A 22,426-nucleotide genomic window follows, 5' to 3' on the forward strand; every position below is an offset into this window, starting at 1 on the left:
GCAGCTATACAATGTAATCCCACTTGTATTTTCAGCCTCCAAAGTGCTTACCCACTTCTAAATCCTCTCGGATTCACACCATTTATTGATTGACAATATTTACTAGTATGCTGCAAAGGAGGGTCGCCCCTCCTTACTCTGTCTCTAAATGGATAGTACACATTAACTAAATATGCAAGAGGAGTCTTAAATGTCACTGTTTATAACAGAGGCCGTTTATCCTCTGCTGGAAGGGACACTTTTGGGTAAAAATTAATAGTATACACTTTTCTTCAGACACCACTATACCACTGGGTATAGATAGATAATGGATGGATGGAAAATTTTGTGAATTTGAGCCGTTGCTCTTCTGAAAGTCCTCTGCACGACCTTGGAGAGAAGGTCATTCTCTGTGTTTATAGAGACAGAGATATACGGCAGTGATTCTGACACAGCTGATCTCCATTAAATGGATCAAAATGCCAAACTGTGCCACGCTGCAGGAACCTATTCCTCCACAGCCCTGTTGTTTACTTTCAGGTCATAGTGCAGCATTAGACCCGTGTTCACCTAGCGTTTTTTCCGGGGAGAAAAGCGCTGGCTGTGCGCTCAGGAGTGTATGTATTAAGTGTGTGTGCGCCGAAAAGAAAAGCGTTGCACGTCCGTCCTGTCTCTATGACAACAGTCTGCTGACAACATCTGCTGTATGACCTACACTGCTCCGTTACTTTTTACTGCATGTTTAATATTTGAGATCGTTTATTCCCCAATCAGACACGGAGCGAGGAGGATGCGGGGAATGTCATACATTTAGAAAAGAGCGCTGGCAAAAAATTTGAAAGATTTTTAACTTGAGCGCTCAGAGCAGCCGCACAAAAAAGATAGAGCTCTCGGAAGAGAAAAGACGCTGGACACTGCACTTTTTCTCCAGGCTTCCGCTTTCTGCTGCAAACGCTCTCTACTCACTGAAAACAATTGAAGAAGACGCTGGGGCTCAGAAAAAAAAATGCTAGGTGGACACGGGGCCTAACACGCCTAAGTCTTATCCTCAGAGCGTGCCACCTTTTTTGTGTGGCTGCTCTGAGCACTAAATTTGAAAATCTTTCAACTTTTCAGAATGCCGCTGTTGACATCACCGGCACTCTTTCCAAATTGTTTGATATTCCCCGTATTTTTGCCGCCTAGAGATCGCGTCTCTTGTACCCACATCCTCCTCGCTCCGTGTCCGATCAAGGAATAAACGACCTCAAATATAAAACATGCAGTAAAAAGTAACGGAGCAGTGACTTGCAGCGCTTTTCTTCTCAGAGCACAAACGCTTCATGCAAACACTCCCGGAAAAAACGCTATAGGTGGACACTGGGCCTTAGTCTCCTGTTGCAACAAAGTGCTGGCAGTAAAAAGAAATGAAAAGTCACATCACAAAGCACATTTCAATTCAATGTCTTTATTTATCGCGCAACATAAAACAATATTGTGGGTTTTTTTTACCACATACACTATGTATTCACATAATACACCATACAGCTACAAGAGAGAGAGACTGAACAAAAACACTTTTTTTTTTTTTACATACTGCATCCTTGACATGAAAATAAAGAACCAAAATAACAATCCTAAAAAACTCAAAGAGGAATGTAGCTGCCACTTGTGTAGGTTCATTTGTGTATTTCTTTTTCTTCTCATATGGGCCTGGGTCCTAAGTCTTTCATCCCCCAAATTTTTGAAAAGTGTTCATAAATTAAGGTGTTTTAAAAAGCTGGCCATACACAGTGAGATGCAAATGTGATGAGTGTGTGTGTGTGAGACTAAATGTACAAGGTGATAAGAGAAAAGGGGGGGATGTGAGTAAAAGGAAGTGCATGTGTGGGGGAGAGGACGAGGAAGAGGGAGGCAGTACACAGTTGCTCTTCTCATATTGTTCAAATATCTTAGCATTCAGTTACCATGAACATGAACATCTGAAATAACTCAAAAGGTTATTTCAGAAGCGTTTGGTACTTGCACCGTGCCAAACAGGAAACCCAGATTAACAGTCTTTGTGGTTACATGATTCCATATCTCACCCTGGTTTTTAATGAGTTCAAGTACAACATGGAATGATTATTAAGAGAGAGAGGGAGAGAGGATGTAATGAACCTTTTTGAGCGCGCCTCCCCCCCTCCCCCCCTCAAAAAGAGATATCATTTAGTATTTAGCGTTGTAACAAAAGACTTTCCCCAAAGTCAGCACCGAGGCAGCTTCACCGTCGACAAACTGCGTAGACTCTTCTTGACATTCCAAGAGCTCAGAAAAATATTTGTGGTCGTCGATTTTTTATCCCCTCACATTTTTTTTTATTTTCTATTTTTTACACAGTGAGATTTGTAGGTTGTAGCTTCATAGCACCAGCTGAACGACCCGCTCGGGAGGCGTCGCTTCTCATGAGAAAACCAGCCACCGAGCTAGTGAGACATTTAAGAATTTACAGAGTTATTAAGATATCAAGTACACTGTATCCTCAGCACCCATTGTTACAGTAGGCTTGTGTGTGTGTGTGTGTGTGTGTGTGTGTGTGTGTGTGTGTGTGTGTGTGTGTGTGTGTGTGTGTGTGAAACCTGGGCCGTGCAGTCTAAAAGTCAAACGGGCCACGTTGCTGCACCAGTCAAACGACGGGTTGGACGTGATTTGAGTATCAAATGATGAACATAAACTAAAACATGTCCTCCTTTTTGTACCAAGTGCATTCTTACTATTCTGAGAACTAGAGTAGATAATAATGATAGATACGTCTAAACAAGCAGGGAGGAAGTCTCTTACCTGATAATCTAACACAACTGACAAAAGTAGGCGGGGCTATAAACCTCGGAGCAACCTTAACTAGAGTATCCTTTTTGATTTGTGTCCTGCTCATGGTCTGTGGTTACACTGAGCAAAGAGCATCGCACTGAAGAGTTTTTGGAAGTTTGGAAATGTGAAACAGAGACAGCACCTAGTAAGCCGAGCTCGGCAAAACGACGAGGTTGAAACGAGGGAGAAGGTCGAGCGTAGCTGCGAGCGAAGGCACAAAATCCTCCCACCAAAGATCCACACAACGGGAGTTAAATGTCTTCGCTGGACGCGGTGACTTTCTGTGGATCGCTGCTGGTCGTTATGGTAACTGGGAGGAGTAATGTAGCAACACGACTACTACGATGAAACGACCTCTTCACATGCTAAGACGTATATGAAAAGTCACTTTAAAGGTCCAGGTGTTTGTGTCGATGGAGCAAGGGAGTGTTGAAGTCAAAACCAAGACTAACCCAGACCAAGACTAACCCGAGACCAGAGTACTCTGAGACCGAGAAGAGACCAAGACCAAGGCAAGGTGAGACCGAGATAAGACTGACACCCGAGACCAAGAAGAGGATATTTAGGGGTCGAGACCAAGACCAAGACCAAGACCAAGGCAGGGCGAGACCGAGACAAGACCAAGACCTGAGACCAGAGTGCACCGGGAGCAAGGCCAAGACCAAGACCAAGACCAAGACCAAGACCAAGACCAAGACCAAGACCAAGTCCAAGGCAAGGCTTAGGGATCGAGACAAGACCAAGACATTTAGGGATCGAGACCGAGTCAAGACCAAGACCAAGACCAAGACCAAGACCAAGACCAAGGCAGAATGAGACCAAGACAAGACAAGACCATAAATATCACTGAAAAATCATCATCTTGAGTGCAGGGGGCGGAAGGTTGCGGCTGTAACCGGAGGAGTTTTCCTTCTAATCACAGGAGTGATGTGGATAAATAGGCGATCAGTGGCGGTCTTGATTTAAAATCCAGAGTCCATCGAGTCTGAAACCAGGACAAACCGAGTAAAAATGCTTTTGATCCCAAGACAAGACCTTCAAAAAGTGGTCTCAAGTCCGATTTCAAGTACCACAACACTGGAGTGACGCTTCTCGTCTTCTAGAGTCTCTATGCTTGGCTCGACTAACCAGCTGCTGGCTTCAGCTCCACATTCAGCGGACTAACATCAGACAACCCGTCAATAAACGTGTTCTTCTCCCTTTAAGCAACAAGCAGCACATGCTCCTTCTACATGTGTCCCTTTGTTCACTGTGCTGGAGTACAACAGAACCAGGTTGATTTAACCGCCTTTAAAAAAAGTCAGAAACTTCATGGCTGTCTAGTAGAAAATCTCAAACTGTAAAATTCATCTGGTGTTAGATACAGGGTTCAGGGGTCAGGGTGACAGGTTGAGTTAGGTATAGCTTCATGTTACATAACCGGGCAAACGAATGTGTTGTTAGAAAGTGACAGGTCAGTTACATGCTGTCAAGGGCTACAGTACTCAATAAAAGCGAAAACAGCAGTGTAACTAAGCACACAAAGTACACACAACACGTGGAGACCCAAGTGTTGGTGACTGTCGTTGAGGGTCGTCAAAGACTTCAAAATACCCCATTGTCATTCACGGTTTAGTTACTATCCTCACCAAGTTAAATAATCTTACCTAAATATTTTAATATTTACATTTCTTATCTCTCTTGTGAGAAAATAAAAAAACAAACAAACAAAATAAAAAACCCTTAAGCTTCAAGTTGTCAATAATCGGCTCTTTCTTTTTGTCATTAAAATCAAGATTAAAAGTGCTTTTATAAATCTTTTCTTCTCTATGTACAATTTGTATTAGCTATATAAAAAAGATGAAAAAAAAACAAACATCAAAGACAATCATCATCATCATCATCATCATCACCATGTAGTAATAAATAAGAGTAAAAAAACAAAAAAACAAAAAGAGAACAGGTTCAAATGAGTGTGGTGATCTTGAGCACACAAAGGGTCATAATATGTGTTGATTCTCCGCCCTCAGTAGCAAGTTGTGATTGTGACCAGTGTCTCTACAGCGTGAGGTAGAGAGCTGGAGACCCCCCCGGGGGAGAGGTAACAGGGTCTTTCACAGACGACCAGGGGTCATGACCCCAAACCCTAACAACCACCCGGTATCAAAGGAGGGAGCCTGCGTCCAGATCTGGGAGTTACTCACTTTTCATTTTCAACGCTTCAAACCATGAAACCGTTTGAGTCAAATAGTTGTTTAGTTGATGGGGTGAAAATGAAGGCTATCAAATAGGCTATCAAATAGTCTCTCTCTTTGGCTCTTCTCTTTCACTCACACACACACAAACACACACACGTACACACACATACACACAAAGTGAGAGATCCATCTGCATTTGGCGCTAACTCCCAGAATCCGTCATTTCCCAAAGTTTGCCCTCAACTCTCAGTACTTTTAGTTTTTTTCTGAATGGGTTGAAATGGTTTCAGTGACTGTGCTTTCGTTACCTCGACAGTGTGTCTTTGAGGCTGAATGCATTTGTCATTTAAAAAAATAAAAATAAAAATGCATAAACATCTAACCAGTTCTCAAGTCCAAAGAATTAGCTTTGTACCCGCAGGGCAGCCGCTTACAGGCTGGCTGGCTCTCTGGAGGTCAAGGCGCCCCCGCCCCGCTCTGCTTGAAGATGACAGCACCATGCAGAGGAAGAGGCGGGCCCTTCACTGGTTATCAAGTGTAAAAAGGACAGCACCAGAGTTTGTGTAGGAGCACCAAAAGCACCGCTGTCCTAACACTGTTTCCTTTGCCTTTTTAACCCAGGCTTCCCAAAAGCATCTCCAGACTATGCTCACACAGACAAGGATAAACCACGGCCTTGCCCATCACTGGTCAGCAAACAGGGTCTGATACCCCCCTCTGCTGGCCGTGGATGGTTAAAACAGCAAGGTGAGGCTCTACTGGCTTCAGAGTGGAATCCAAGTCTCTGCTGCCCTCTAGAGTTCACATTTGGGAAGTGCTCACCTCTACTTGAACGTTAAAGGAAGGTTAAGTTGCCATGTTTTTTCATTTCTGTGTGGTATTTGCAGATCTAGTTCAAATGACATTTGCAGACAGTATCATTTGTTTGAACCTCTGATGAGTACCAGATGTGTGCACTTTAAGAAATAGAGAATACATGGCAAAGATGAGTATCTATACGGCAATTCATTATACTCTTCTTTGCATGAGAAATGTCCAGCTCATGCGTCTTAATGAAGGAATCGATCCAATCATCACCATCTGGTACTCACTCCAGGTCAAAACAAAGACATATACGCAAATGCTAGTTGAGTCAGATTTAAAGAGTTAAAGCACCGAAGTTCAGCATCAAGTGCCATGAAGAGAAGCAGAATGAGAATCATTCAGGGTTGAAAGTTGAGCACCAGTCGAAAGCTGTGTGTGTGTGGGGGTGGGGAGGAGAGGGGGTGCACAGAATCAGAGAAGGAGCATCATCTTACAACCAGAACAGCAGCATTAGTTTCTCCCAGTATCAAGTAAAGGACAATAACAATTAGTTTCTCACCGGGCATCATATTCACATCTGATGGAGCTTGATGATTTGTTTATGACTAAAAAGTTCAGTTTCGGCCTTCACTCACAGAAATACAGGAAAGTAGAATCAAATGTCTGCTCTTATGTTTCCTCCTACCATTTAAAAATGGAACAGTAAACCTGTATCTTATACTCGATATCGGCGATTGGAAAAAAATCTGAAATTACAGTTTTTGTGAGTTCGAGACAAAAGAGAATGATTTTGAAAAAAGGGTGTCTCAGTACAGTGAGTCTGTCTTTGGTGTGTTAGACAGCAGAGCTTCTGGTGAAGTCCAGGAGTTCCCAAACTGGGGGTTTATGTTGCAGGGGTGCAGCAGGGGCTTGACCCAAAGGCACCTGGACTTGATCTTCAACCGAGTCCAGTTACCTTTGGATCAAGCTTTGGATAAAGAGTCACACCATCATCATATGGAAGACCTGCACCGTGCACATAGCCACCAAGATGAGGGAGTTTGTTTTGCAAAGGGGGTCTGATGCTGGGTTTTAGTGTATCTGTGTGCATGTTGAGGGGTGAGGGGGGTCGGCAGAGAAGGTTAAAGAACCAGTGGTCTAACCAATGACCACTGGAGAAGGTTTAGTTTTGTACCCAGGTGAAAAATAATAGCTCTAGTCCTTTGTGAAGGCCTTAAATCTTTAAAAATTAAAGCTACATATCTTCATATTGTTCATATAGAGATAGATATCTAAGCGTAATAAAAAGGCTCTTTTTTTATAAGTTCCGTATGATTACTGAAATATTGATTTAGCTGTTCGGCCTGACAGACGTTTGCTCCTCCTCGCAGTACAGCTGGAAGATTGACAAGAACAATTCAAATCAAAATAGAAAACAGGGTACACGTTTTCCAAACATGGAAAAAAAAAGCAAAATGTCTGAGTCTGACAGACGCAGACTGATTGATTTAAAAAAATATATAACCAAAAAAAACAATCACGTCATTAATAATAACATTAATGAAAACAGCAATAATAAAAACAAACAAGTCTTCATTATAATACCTGTAATAACAACATTGACAGTAACAATAGCAATCATAATAATATTGATAATAGCAATAATTAAGAATCATTAAAATTCTATAAACAAGAAAAAAAAAAGCAATGGAGTTCCTCTCCAGGGAAGAGAAGAGGAAGAGCACCACAGGCAGTGTGTTTGAAGCCCAAACCACTGCCTGACATGAGGTAAAAACAATAAAAACATCCCTCCAAGTGGACTACGGAGGGGGGCAGGATGGAGAGGCGGCAGGCGGCTGGATGGCTGAGAAACATTCACCCTGCTCACCACGCTCTCTCCGGGGGCCTCCACTGCACCACCCTGTAGCTGTCAGTCTGTGTTTGTGTGACCTCAGACAAAGTGGCTGTAGGGCCCGGTGAGGCGGGTGAAGGCATAGGGAGACACAGTAACCGTAGAGTTGGTATGGAAAGTGGGGGCTAATCGCGTCACTGGCCCCTCCCTCTTGTCTTTAGATTGTCCGGGTCCTGGACTTGCACCTGCCACCGTAGCCCCCCACTTGCGCTTCTTGCCGAGGGCCTTGATGTCCTCCTGGGAGAGCCCGAGGAGCGCCGCTTCCTGCTGCCTCTGCAGAGCTCGCTCCGCCAGCAGCTTCATCTTGGCCTCCCAAATAGCCAGGCCGTGCACGGGCTGGTTGAGGTTCTTGTGCTGGTAGAAGACCAGGGAGATGCGGGTCGGGTGGGAGCGGTCCGGCTTTTTGAGCGGAGTGGTGGCGTGTAGTTCCCGACGTGCACATTCGATCAGGATGGAGCCGTGGGCCGGGGCAACTGCCACACCACCGATGTTAGGATCCAGGAAGTTGTGCTCGCTGTCGGACCACACCTCGTCATCGTCCAACTCGCGGCCCTTGTGGTTCTCGGCGTTACTCTCCGCTCTGCCGGGGTTCCAGCAGGCCTGATCCGACTGCTGCAGGGCGTCGGGGAAGAGGCGACCCTCAGGGGCGGGGGATGGGGTACTGCCTGCCACTGAACCCCCGCAAGATTTCCACGCCTTCTCTTGGAGCCCAAGAGGAGTCGAACAACGACTTTCCCCCGTCTTGGACCAGATCTTGTCCGGGTAGGCTCCTGCGGGATGGCTGTGCTTCAAACCGGGGCTGTACGCCATGGTCCCCATGCCCCAAGCGTTCGGCTGGGGACTGGGAGCGGGACTGGCCCAGTGCCTTGGGGTGCCTGGGCCTGGGGTGCCTGGCTGTGGTGTGACTGAGCCTGAGTGAGAGCAACCAGGGGTGCTTGGGCGTGGGGTGATTGAGCGTGTGGATCCTTGGAGATGAGGGGACGGAGACAGAGAGCAAGGTACCTGTAGTGAGGGCGATGGGATGGGTGAGGTCATCATGGCGTTTGAGCCATGGTACGATGTCCACTGCTGGGGGTAAGGGGAGGGCTGCCTCTGTTGGGAATGCTGGTGAAACTGCTGCTTATCCGGATTCAACAATGAGCTATCAGGGCTTGGTTTGGGGTTCAAATGGCCTTCCCAGTTGTTGGGAACGATACTCCCATTGAGCTTGTGTCCTGGCCAGGCCGAGGGCTGGAGGGTAGTGCTGGGTGTGTTGGCACCGGCCTGGCTGCCTTCATACACCGGCATGTCCATAGGTTCCTGCTTGATCACTGGAGTGCCCCTGTTGGAGGGTTCAGAAGAGACGGAGGAAGGACGGGATTGGTTGTAGTCTGCGGGCTGGGTGTAAGCGCTGTGGTTAAGCTGGTTGGCTTGCTCTGGGTGGCTCGGGTAGGACTGGGCGAGTCTAGCCTGAAGGCTCTGAAAATCAGGCTTCACGTCCACCTGCTCGGCCTTGATGCCGGCTTTAAGCAGAGAGCCATTTCGACCCTCGTAGGTCCTTAGCTTAGGGCGGAAAAGTGCGTTGGGGGGGTAGTTGTAGTAGCCATAGTGCAGATTGTGATGGTAACCGTTAACCGGGTCTGGTGCAGAGGGCTGGCCGGTCGGGGGGTGGCCTCCCCTTGCATAGTAGGCAGCGTGTGGATAGATATTGTTGAAAGGGTCTGCTGCCTGCACGGGGTATCCATCCATTGATCCGTTGAAGGGCTCTTTCTTGATGTTGGGCTTCACTTCCTGTTTGATAATTGCTGAGTGTTTGAAACAAAACGAAAAGTTGTTAGAAAGTGAACGTCGACTGCATGTCAGTTTTTTTATATTTTATGACTTCTATCAAAGTTCTTATACCTACCAGCTGAGGGTTTCGGCTCTAGTTAAAGGCACTTTAGATTATAATTTAAATAATGTGCCTAACGGAGAAGCAGCGTTCGTTTCTATGCTCCTTATATCTGGAACAAACTCCCAGAAAACTGCAGGTCTGCTGAAACTCTCAACTCTTTTAAATCCAGGTTGAAGACACACCTGTTTACAGCTGCCTTTCATGAAACAGCTTTAATAAGATTTTAAACTTAAACTCTGCACTGTAACTTTTAACTCTTTTTATATTTTTACTTTTACTTTTTACTTATTTCAATTAATTTCACTTGAATTATTTTTATTTGAACATATTTTCAGATTTAATAATTTCAGTGATTTTTAAATGTTCTATTTTAATGTTTCTTTTCTTTCCTCTGTCATGATGTGAAGCACTTTGAATTGCCTTGTTGTTGAAATGAGCTGTATAAATAAACTTGCCTTGCCTAACAGTCGGGACATGTGTTGGTTACAGACAAAGTATAATATCGGTTTTAAGACCCAAAACAACACAACATTAAGTTACCTTTATTGCCTTGGGGTTGAGGGGAAGCCGTGATGCAGACCTCAGCCTTGACCACAGTTTTCTCTGGAGTCTCGCCCGCCTGCTGCAGGAGTTTGTTTTTCTTCTTCTCTGAGGTCGCCTTCTTGGCCTCCAGGCGGCGCTGTCTGCAGGACTTGGCAGGTTCGGGCAGCTTGCGCACCTCACGGCGGAAAGCCTGCAGCACCTGAATGGCTCCCGTCTGCATCTTGAGGCGCTGGGCCTCCTCGCTGCCGAACTCATCCGTCACAGACATCTTGTACAGAGGCAACACATGGAGCTGCTCGTCCTCAGGGATCCCTTTCACTGCTCGGTTGTCTTCCTTAGTTAAAGTGCACACCTGGGTGGATGAAGGGAAGGGAGCGGAACATGTAATGTAAGACTGTTCTTAGGCAGCACATGACACAACAGAACGCAGTTTTAAAGTTATCTTACCACTGTGCAGCCGTTGTAGAGATTGTGTTGATCCTTATGAGCATGGGCACAGAAATCCATACAAGCAGTGACTCCAGAGAACGGCCGTCCTTCCTTCAAGCCGAGTCTGCAGTCTGGAGCTTTCTCCTCTGACTGACACTGATGAACAGGACAGAGATAACTTTGTTTACATGCATTCATTTTGGATACGCCCCCTTCTTAAAGGCAGCACTTCACATGTTATTTTTTTCAACACAACATGTTAAGTCCCTGCTCATTTGAGTATTTTCAGATTCTCTCTTCCTCTCTTGCTAAGAGGTGGGAACTTTTTGTAAGTTATGTGCCAAGTTCTTCATAGTCTGCTTTTCAGTGAGGCACTTAAAGCAGACTATGAAGATGACGGGTGTAGCTGGTGCTGCTTCAGTTTGTCACTGTCTAAAGGTTCAAACAGTAAATATTATATATCATACAGATATCATATTATCCCATATGCTCTTTTGTGGGGTGCCACAAGGCTTGATCCTTGGTCCTTTACTCTTTCTTATTTATATCAATGATTTATATCTGATCTCAATACAAAAAAAAGCTCATACATGTTATTTATACCCAGAAACCTACATACCATTGTTGGAACAATTTACCCAATCATATTAGAAACAGCACCAGCCTCAACTTATTTAAAAAACAAACCATTTATTTCCTGCTTGGCCAATTAACCAATGCACCATCATAACCATTCTCTGCCATAAGAGCTTATTTTCCTTTTTCCCCTCTTCTTTAAGATGTCTCTTGTTTTGCTTTCTTTTACACCTTATTGAGTATGTGTTCTTGTTAGCTTTATTGTTTTTGCTTTGACGACATTAATAATATGTCTGTGTTACATGTTTCTCTTTAGGAGGGCCACTCGACAAGCCCCTCTGGGTTTATTTGGCTCCTCCATCACATTTCTTTCAAAATGTATATTTTGTTAATTAACTAATCATTATGTACTGTCTGTTTTTCCATTGATCTATTATGTTAGTTTGTTTTGTTTTGCTTTTTAAGTGCAATAAAATGAAGAAAATAATAATAAAAAAATAAAAGCGTCTCCAGATAACGCTTGTTATGAATTGGCCGCTTTACAAATAATGACTGATTGGTTGATTGTACAACAAACCTGGTTACTGTAAGCCTGCGGAGCCAGTTGCTTGTACAAAGGAGCCACCTCAGTTGCCAGATGCTGGAAGTTATCCCTGAGTTTGTCCTCCTGATGAAGAAGAAAAGAGCATTGAAATGGAAGCTTAAATAACATGTGGTTAACAATGGTATAACAATGGTTAGATATCGATGTGATGTGTACCTCTTCAGGGCGATCTCCTTGTAGCCTGAACTTGCGCGGCAGTTTACTCCGGGCGTACTTGCAGCCGTTGAAGTACATACTCCAGGAGCAGCCGAAGGAGAAGGAAGCACCACAGGAGTCAGGGTCCTTGCCTTGGCATGCACAGGTTCGACTGCAGGGGGAGAAAGTGAGCAGGATCAAAGTTTAATACATGAACGATTTGTAAACCTGGATGCTTCACATCATTATGTACACCTCGTTATCTGTGCAGAGAGCGATAAAACAACATAGCAAATGCCAACTAGGAAATTAGCATTAATGTCACAGCAGCATGTTTTTAGTCTCCGAGTTATTTATATGCAGCGTGCACAGAACAGGTCCCACCCCGGCCTAACAAGACCAATAACAACCCCTTGACTGCATATACAAGCATACTCAAGCAGAAGTGAGTGTCAAAGAAAAAATCGTCACCATGTGTACAACCTATCCCACCAGTTTTTATTTTACATAATTTTGTTACTATACTGTCCCCATGTTTTTCTTTGTCCTGTTTATTTATTTTGTCCCTCTTTCTAATTAATTCATTTTATATACTGACCCTTTTCCTTTTGTTTTGTTTGTTTGTTTGTTTTTGTCTAAATCTGCTTAAAAAACTGTATTGTACCACAGTTCCCCTCTTGTTTGTATCTCTTTTTTTTATTGTGTGAGTGTGTGTATGCACATTTTGGTGAATACAATAAAAAAAAAAGAGTAAGGTGACCTGCTCTTTTAATGAAGTGTCTTGAGATAACATTTGTTATGAATTGATGCTCTTCAAATAAAGATTGATTGAATATATTTTTTCTTGAGGGCTGCGCAGTGGTGCAGTGGTTAGCGCTGTTTCCTCACAGTGAGGAGGTTCCTAGTTTGAATCCCCGTCTAACAGGAGTCTCTCTGTGTGGAGTCTGCATGTTCTCCTTGTGCATGTGTGGGTTCTCTCCACGTACTCCGGCTTCCTCCCACAGTCCAAAGACATGCTCGTTAGCTTAACTGCTGACTCTAAAATTACCCGTAGGTGTGAATGTGAGTGTGACTGGTTGTCTGTCTCTATATGTCAGCCCTCTGATTGGCTGGTGAACAGTCTAGGGTGTAACCCCGCCTCTCGTACAATGACAGCTGGAATCAGCTCAGGCCACCCCCTGGACCACGAACTGGAAAAGCGGTATAGCTAATGGATTGATGGATAATGGGACTTCATATTTAAATTAATATGACAGCTCTTGTAAGTAACTTTTTTCGACCGATGCATTCATCATGAAGCCACAACACGTCTGTCTAATAAAGTTGATCTTTATACTACAAAGTGCTGCTGGAGCTTTTTGACCTCTTCAAGCCTTTTACTCTTCATGCACTTTGATAGTCGGTGAAGTTGCGCCAGAGAAGCCGACTCTACTTCTCCAGCTTCTGTAGGTAATCCAGTTAAGGTTAACAAGTAACAAAAGGGACTCTTAATTTTGAAAGTTAAAAACGTAAACATTTAGGTTGATCACAGTTATGACTCTGATTTCTGTCTAGAAGTGAGAAAAGGGAAAATGTTTGATGCCATGTGGATCACCTGTTGTCCAAAAGGAATCAGGAGTGAAACTTTTTAAAACAAGAGGGTTATTTGTGTTGTCTCTGGCTGAATCATCTGGTGTGTAAGATTTAAAAATCGTCCATAAACCTGTAGGTGAGAAAACCAGCATCATCAGATACTCACTCATCATTGAGGCCGCAGCGTCGGCTGGTGGGGTTGCCGAATTTGGTGAGGGTGTTGCTGAGCTCCCGGTACAGCTTGTCGGCCAGGGGCTTGGGGACGCCCTCCCAGGCCATGATGAGGATGATGATGACAGCATTGGCACAGTGGTGGCCGGCGCGATGCCGCACCAGACACAGCAGCTTCTCTTTCTCGCCGCTACGGCGGATCACCTGACGGAAGAGCAAGCTCAGCGTTATTTGATGTTTATCTCATGTAGGAGAGGTCCGGCATTGAACCACCACTTCAACCTATAAATTCCCCAATCGCTGATCGTAATTCAGAATAAACCAGAAGAAGTTCTGATCCATTCTGTGTTTACAGCATGTGTTATCTGTTCTCTAGAGATCAGACACATCTAGACTGTGTCATACAGGGAATTGTTGTGATGTCATTTAAACCATTGCATGTGTTGACCTGATACCAATCTTTAAATGAAGCTTTATTTCATATTTAATGAGCTGGAGAGTCATACTAGTAACCAGGAACAGTCTTAAACCATGAAAAAACACAAGCTGACCAAGCTTCTTAAATCTCGATAACTGATTCCTCACAATCGTTTTCTCCCAGAACAGAAAAAAAAAATGTGAAAGCCCCGACCTCTTTCACTTTTATTAACTCTCTCCAACACACATGCATGCATGTACGCACACACACACACACACACACACACACACACACACACACACACACACACACTCACACTCACACACACACACACACACACACACACACACACACACACACACACACACACACACACACACACACACACACACACACACACACACACACACACACACAGGGGAGACGGGGCAGTTGTTTAGACCTCCAACTGATTTGCTCACTGTGCAGGACAAACACAGCCAGGACTCTTCCCAAGACCCCTCATTAAACACACATGGACACACACGCACACACCAAAAGAATCCGTTGCTGATTGGCTGTAGCTTTTGTCATGTTTATTTTCTGCAGTAAATCACCTCAGTGATTGTGTTCTTTATCTCCATGCCGTCACTTAAATGTAAAAGTATCGACTGTAAGGCTCTAAAAAAACTCGACCAAATGGAAGAAGATGTGATGTAATGTGATACCACTTACCCACTTAGCGATAGGACATCCTCGGGAGCTCTTCCCCTCTCTGCCTGTGTACACCACCTTCTCAATCCGGATGGCGTCCCCTTTCTCTCCGTACCTGCAGAGGGAGGAAAACACAGTTTAGCTCTTGCAGGTCCATCCACTTTAACAGAAAACTTTATCCTCCAATCAGGTAGCACTGATGTGGGTGGACTCAAAGAACGAGCACCAGAAGAAGACTGACTGCTAAAACTCTGCAACATTCTTTTGGGCCTCATGTTTTTTTGGCATGGCAGTTAATGGGTGTATAGTTTATTTAAAGGTCCAATCAGTGAGATGTGTAGTGAGTGAAATGATAAAGGTATCTTACTATATGATCATTAAGGAAACATGCTATGTTGAAGTGCTGGCTTCTCTGACAACAATGCAGCAGCCAGTATGTCCTCCTTCTAACTTTAGATTCTGCTCCTGAATGCTCTGGATTTGTTTGGACCAGAGAAGGTAGGCGCTTTTAAGACACACCCCCACGCGGCCATTTTGGACGCCCCTTGGTTTGTCAGATATGAGAGCAGTTATCAGGTCAACAGGTGTTGCAGCGATGGAAGCGGTCAAGAGAAGTGGTTCAGATAGAAGTGATTGTACCCGACCTAAAAAGCCTCTGCATGTTTCTAATAAGCTCCACGAGCAGAAACGTGCTCAAACTAGGATCAATATTGGAGATGCTTTTGAAAAATGGAGAGAGGTTAGAACACAGAAAGGTTTACAGACCCATGCAGAGCTGGATAAACACTGAAGCTTCAGAGTCCACCACATGGTGACCTGTGTGAGCATTGACTCTAAAGAGGAGAGGGAGAAACAGCTCTCTACAATGTTTAGAATTTAGACTGCAGTACCCACTTTAAACACTAGGGGTCAGAGTTACATACTGCTTCTTTAATAGTTCAGCATACATTGTACTTTAATTTCTGTTTATTCCTTTCTATTCTTACTTTTATTTCACACTCGTCTTCTAGTCTTTTTACTGCTGCAACACTTGAGTTCCCCCTTTATGGATCCATTAATGATTATCTTATTTTACATCATCCAGACTACGCCTGACAGCCAGTCAGACGTGCGCTCTCTGTATGTATATTCACTATCCTAAAACATTAGAAACAACATGAATATGTAGGCTCTGTTTAAATGTATTAAATTCAACATTACAAACAACAGGACAACCACGTGGAAAATACTATTTTACTGATCTCAACGATCCAACGGCTCAGATCAAACCCGCTCAGATGACCAAATGGTCGACTGGTGTCAAATGGTTCCACATTACAAAAACTTCTGGAAACACAGGACTAATGAAAAAGAGACACCGCTAGCTTGGTGCATCAGAAACGTAACAACAGAACAGCTCAGAAATAAGTCCATGACTTTCTCTTTTTTGGTCATAATTGACCTCATTAAAGGTGAGCATGTCTTAAGCCAACTAAATACATTTGCCGTTTCCAGCTCTGTGCCCACAGGAGTTCATGTTTGCTATTTACTCTTGAGGCAACTTGGACAAAGACAGAGCCACATCAGCAGCACTGGCTGGTGAGAAGTGTTCACAAGGCTCTGCTGAGATTCTCACAATCATGGTAGAGTAAACAGGATCCCACTATCCTCCACATAATGCCAGCGAGAGGGTCCTGTCTCGGTTATACGAGCTGCTGTTTTGCGTCCACAGGTGCATGCACAGGCTTATGTTGAGTACACACATTCCTATTTGTTTTGGGTGTTTTGTTTGTATGTGTCTGTAAACACCTGCTTTGGCAGATCATGGAGTGTTTGGAGATTATTTTTTTCTTCTTGTAGTCCTAATTAGAGAGACACAACGATGCATCAGCCGAACACTGGTACTGGTCCATATCAGGCCTGTTGACAAACATCGACCAGTGTGCAAAGAATGAGGCATGCATCGATATCAGTAGCTCATGTGTATCTGTTGTGTTGCATCAATTTAATGCTGGCAAGCTAGTGCGCCCAACTGCTGCTTCAGAGAGGAGGCAGAAGAGGTCGCCTGTTGGACTAACTTATTGGTTTGGATGGTCAGATAAAGAAAATGTGCACAGTGTCTTTGGAGTCATGCAGTTTGTAAGACATGCACCAGTGACATTGCAAGAGGAGGGACTAGCAACTATTTGAATACCTAAAATATCTTGGCACTTTTGAAAACAAGATGCAAAGAGTTACCAAGACGCTATGCAAAAAAACAGCACATATTGCAATCTGCCCTGATTTTTCCCCATCTGTGCATCTCCAGCTCTAATGGTCTGGGTGTGTATTTCAGAAGGACTATTGTCTATGAGGGTTCTCGTGATCCCTCGTCCCGAGGTCATAATCGTTCAAGGCGTGATCCAAAAAGGCAACTGGACTCTTGAAGTTCTTGCAGCGATTCACTTGTTTGAACGGTTTTTACTCAAACATGCTGGAGAGAATCTCTTCATGTGAGAAGTGAAACATCCTCAAAAACGTCCACAAGGTCTGGTTGTTTTTTCCCTCAAGCTTCTACATGCAGGTTTGTTGGAGAGTGGTGGGGTGCATGAGAGCAGAATGCGGGGGTCGGAGGTTGCACTGATCTGGGGACAGGTCAGTGGGACTTGTCAGATGTCGGCTCACGGTTCATATCAGGTCTCCTGCCTGCCTGACACCTACCATTGTAAAAAGGTCAGCTCTGAGCAGATCCCGCGTGACAGTGAAAACAAAGGGCCCCGTCTGAAAAGGAATCGGCCAGAGGTGGAGAGAGAGTGGGAAGGGGAGGAGCCTCTATCACCACAGGGGTGGCCTGTCCGGGTCAGAGTTGGGTCAAAGGTCATCCAGAGACATTGAGGACCTAACTCTTACATCATCTCTCCAACCACAAAGAGCGGAGGTGCAACATCCCCGCTCAGTAAGCCAGAGCGTTCCTCAGACTAATGACCAGTTTGGCCCTTTGTCTACAGATCCTCATTGAGTAACTGCCTGATGGGTGGACAATGATGGAAGATCAGTCCTGGAAATATAAAGCTTAGCAAATAATATGATCTGGTTTTAGAAATTCACAACATTGTGCACATTGCTCTTGCAATATTTTAAGGTTTATTTTGGGTCTTTCTTTAGACATAATAGGTCAGTGGATAGAGATAGAAATTGGGGCGAGAGGACTCTAGCCTCCGTACATGTGGTACATGCTCAAATCACTCGGCTACAAGCGTCACAAATCAGCACTTTATTTTTAAGTTCAGATGTGAAGCTGCACTGAATAAATACCAAACACAAGCATTACATTGTTTTGGTTCGGCTGTCAAGTGAGTCATGTACATGTTGTGAGCTGAGGACCTAATTACAGTAAGTAGTTGCTAATTAGCATGCTAATTAGTAGCATACTGGCTGCTTATTAGTCATTGTTAAGCACTTATTAGTAACTTGTTGTAGTTAACAGGTCATTAACAAAGAGTTTGCCCTCCTAATTACTGCTTACCCGATAGTGAGTTAGGACGCTGTTAAACATGAATTATGATCTTAATATGCATTGCTAAATTTAGTAATTAGGAGGGTAAACTATTAGTTAACCTATCAAGCTCAACAGTGACCGCCCACTTTTTTGGCTCCTCTGGTTCCTGAAGTAATTTTCACCGTTCAAATCCTCCATTGACGTTTCACAAATTCCTTATATCAAGAGATTTAAGCCTGTAACCATGACAACCAGCTACTCCAATACTCGTGACTGTAAAATATATACAATAAAGCGTTAAAAACGTAGAAAAAGGCTAAGGTACAAGACTGTGTACTTAATGTTTCTTCCGGAGTCAATGAACTACACATCCCACAATGCATTGCCAATGATACCTCTTCCTCCTAAATGTAACTTTAGTCGTTGTTTTTAGTGTTCATTCTGTTAATACACATGTTGTACTATGTTACAGTTTGTGTTGTTGAATACATAAATTACATTAACTGCATCATATCAAAGTTATTAGTACATTTGCTGACAGCTAGCTAGCCTGCTAGCCAAACTATTTGTTTGCATTCGGCGCACCTAAAAGCCTAACAAGGGACAAGAACTGCAAACCAGCCATGTCTATAAATAGCATAAACAAATTGACTTGATTTTAGTGCCCAGTTTATATCACACGTTCTTCTAAAACGTGTATTTCTATCTTCCTTCCCGCCCTCCGTTGTCATCTTGTGTCATCATCCCATCATCTATTTGTTTGTCCTTCCTACAATAAATCCTTTCACTCTCAGCTATCGTCTGCCTGTACTCATGAGCCTCCTGCTCTGCCTCTGATATGCTGATGATGCTCGTACTTTCTGTTCCTCCTACTGGATTCTGGGTCACAGATTCCCTGAGGACACGCAGTGAGGAGGAGGGGGGGGGGGAGAGAGAGAGAGAGAGAGAGAGAGAGAGAGAGAGAGAGACAGGAGGAGGAGAGAGAGAGGATGAGGGAGAGAGAGAGAGGGAGAGAGGGGGAGGGAGGGAGAGAGAGAGAGAAGAGGAGGGAGAAAGGAGGAGGGAGAGAGAAAGAGAGGAGGTGGGGAGAGAGAGAGGGGGGAGGGAGAGAGAGAGAGAGAGGGAGAGAGAGAGGGGGAGGGAGAGAGAGAGAGAGAGAGAGAGGGAGAAGAGAGAGAGAGAGAGAGGAGGGGGAGAGAGGAGGGGGAGGGAGAGCATGTAGGAGGAAGAGAGAGAGAGAAGAGAAGACAGAAGGCTCACCTCGTCTCCATCAGGTCTCGTATGGAGGCCACTGTAGGTCCAGATCCCAGGTGGTTGTAGTAAGGCCCTTCATCCTTCTCCAGGATTTGTTCTAGAAAAAAAACAACAGACCGGACAGTGTGAGATAGCTGCACCTGAAAATGTTTTTAAATATAAATGTTTGAACCGTATTCAGCAGATTCTAATAATGTGATTTTATGTGGTGTGGTCGTTTATTTACTCCGATATGAAAACATCAGATCTTAATATTATTATTATTAAATCTTGTTTTTATGTATTTCAAACTCATATTAGTATAAAATCTACACTTTAGTGTTGTAGTACTCAAAATTTATCTTGGTCTCAAGACTGGTTCCTCTTGTTTTTATGTTTTTATGCAACATGACAGAAGCAGGGACCCCTGTTACAGACACTGTATCATGAACTGTTTATGAATTTTATAAAACATTGGCACAGAAGAGTTTGAAACTAATCTTTCATATCAAAGATCATTGTTCAGCAGCTTCAGTGTTTATCCAGCTCTGCATGGGTCTGTAAACCTTTCTGTGTTCTAACCTCTCTCCATTTTTCAAAAGCATCTCCAATATTGATCCTAGTTTGAGCACGTTTCTGCTCGTGGAGCTTATTAGAAACATGCAGAGGCTTTTTAGGTCGGGTACAATCACTTCTATCTGAACCACTTCTCTTGACCGCTTCCATCGCTACAACACCTGTTGACCTGATAACTGCTCTCATATCTGACAAACCGAGGGACGTCCAAAACGGCCGTGTGGGGGTGTGTCTTAAAACCGCCTACCTTCGGCAGTAGCTCAGTCTGTAGGGACTTGGGTTGGGAACGAGGGTCGCCGGTTCAAGTCCCGGTGCAGACCAAATATGGAAGTTGGTCTGGTAGCTGGAGAGGTGCCAGATCACTTCCTGAGCACTGCCGAGGTGCCCCTGAGCAAGGCACCAAACCCCCTCCCCACCACCAGCTCAGGAGCGCCCGCTGTGGGCCGCTACGTCACTCTGGCTTCTCTCCATTAGTGCATGTCCATGGGATCCTGTTTCTGCATGTGTGTGTATATTTCAGCTTATGTGTGTGTTCATGACTTACAGAGTGTAAAAACTGAAATTTCCCCTTGCGGGGATCAATAAAAGTTAATCTTAATCTTCTCTGGTCCAAACAAATCCAGAGCATTCAGGAGCAGAATCTAAAGTTAGAAGGAGGACATACTGGCTGCTGCATTGTTGTCAGAGAAGCCAGCACTTCAACATAGCATGTTTCCTTAATGTCTGATTATATAGTAAGGTACCTTTATCATTTCTGGACATTTAAATAAAGACTGTCCCTCAGAACATAACAGTACCACTTGGAGCTGAAGGTTGTTGGAAAATTTAAACAGAGTAAATATCTCATTGGACTTTTTATTTTTTCAGTTCTACCCTCACTTTGATCAGTAAAGACAAACATCCTTTTTGAAGCTTCAGCCAAGTCATCATTTGAACAGCGTGAGAATGTTTTACTCATTGCTAGACACACACGCACGCACGCACGCACGCACGCACGCACACACACACACACACACACATGAACTCACGTACCCTCACAATGACCTTATTTTAAGTGTCAAAGCGTGTTTGATCTTTGTCCTTAACATGCCTGTCACATGACTACAGTGCTCTGTACAGTGTGTAATGAACTTTGCATTGCCTGGCTCAGCGACACAGCTTGCTTCGCATTTTCAACCTGGATTGTTTTGAAGATCTTTTTCATGGCTTCTTCTGTACACCGTGCTGCTTTGTCTTGGAGTAACGGTCCCTCTGGATCACAACATTAGCGAAATGCTCTGAATGGTAATGCTCGACGCTATCAGCTAATGACATAAGATGTGGATACACACACGCAGTGGTGAGTGTATCTCTGGTTCAGAGGCAACATGAGGTCACATTCCCTGTTAATGCAGGGAGGCACCGGGGCGTGGCTGGAGGCAGGAAGTGGAGGAGTCCTACTAAATTCTTGTGTGTAATCTGGTTGAGTGTGCATGTGTGTCACACTAAGGTTTCACACTCTTTACGCCTGTGTGTGTGTGTGTGTGTGTGTGTGTGTGTGTGTGTGTGTGTGTGTGTGTGTGTGTGTGTGTGTGTGTGTGTGTGTGTGTGTGTGTGTTGGGAGTCTCATTCCAGTGCAGTTCTGTTATGGGGAGTTGACAGGGGCAGTGTGTAAGTCCGAGTCCCACTGAAGAGCCTTGTTTGTCTGCCTGTTGTTACTGTTAGTAACAAGTGTTTGGCTGCAGCTGCTCTCTCCCTGCTGTGCAATCATTTCACTGTTAAGGGACAGTAAGGGTAGATTTCCCCAAACGTTAACCCCTTCATAGCCTCATTGCCCTACAGTTAACAGTGGAGGTAATCTGCTGGTTACTTCTCTTTATTCATGCATTGCTGCGAGCCAGAAAAGTGTTTCAACACAGAGGCTGAGGCAGTGTTTCTAAAATACTGAAATCTTTTCATGGACAGATTTCGGTTTTTAATAAAAAGCAGATCTTTAAAACGATAATAATGTTGGCGTATCGAATGGTAAAAACCTCCATTACAAATTCACCTCACAGTCATTTCTATTGATTTCTAATGTAGGACCACCTACTGTGCTGTAAACAAATAACCTGAGCAGGCGTGCCCCTCAAACCACGGGACTGAACTCTTCCTAGCTAACAAAGGCTACGTCCTGCTTGCCTGCCAGACCCAAACTAACACAAAAGCCTCCTTCTGCCACCACAGCTATTGTGACTGTCGCTGCCTTCGCTGCCTCTCACTGTTACAGTCTGGATGGTCACAGCCACACACCCGGTCACACACACGCATTCATAGACACACTTTACATGCAGCCAGATGCTAAATCAGACGAGGACTGAAAAACCTCATAGTTGAGCTGCGTTGTTCAGTAAGTTCAGTAAAGCCAATACCTTGACACAATAATGGCTTTAGCTTCTTAGGTAGACATGAACATCTTTAGATTTAGAAAATAGTTCTTCCGAAAAA

General features: G+C 44.2%; 1 protein-coding gene across 3 annotated transcripts in view; it reads right to left on the reverse strand.

Moving 5' to 3' along the window:
- Positions 1-1,406: 1,406 nt before the first annotated feature.
- The window catches only part of tet3 (tet methylcytosine dioxygenase 3), a 39,301-nt gene continuing 18,281 nt past the window's right edge, over positions 1,407-22,426 (reverse strand). For 2 of the 3 annotated variants that reach the window (XM_065962748.1, XM_065962752.1), the window contains 7 exons: positions 19,412-19,502; positions 14,716-14,809; positions 13,579-13,787; positions 11,679-12,012; positions 10,544-10,681; positions 10,094-10,448; positions 1,407-9,464 (listed from right to left, as the gene is read on the reverse strand). In XM_065962748.1, coding sequence (XP_065818820.1) covers positions 7,720-9,464; positions 10,094-10,448; positions 10,544-10,681; positions 11,679-12,012; positions 13,579-13,787; positions 14,716-14,809; positions 19,412-19,502 — 2,966 coding nt within the window. In that variant the 3' untranslated portion in view covers positions 1,407-7,719. The remainder of the gene's footprint in view (positions 9,465-10,093; positions 10,449-10,543; positions 10,682-11,678; positions 12,013-13,578; positions 13,788-14,715; positions 14,810-19,411; positions 19,503-22,426) is intronic. The other variant, XM_020654799.3, reaches the window with a different exon arrangement.

This window comes from Labrus bergylta, chromosome 2, assembly GCF_963930695.1.
Source record: "Labrus bergylta chromosome 2, fLabBer1.1, whole genome shotgun sequence".
Classification (NCBI taxonomy): domain Eukaryota; kingdom Metazoa; phylum Chordata; class Actinopteri; order Labriformes; family Labridae; genus Labrus; species Labrus bergylta.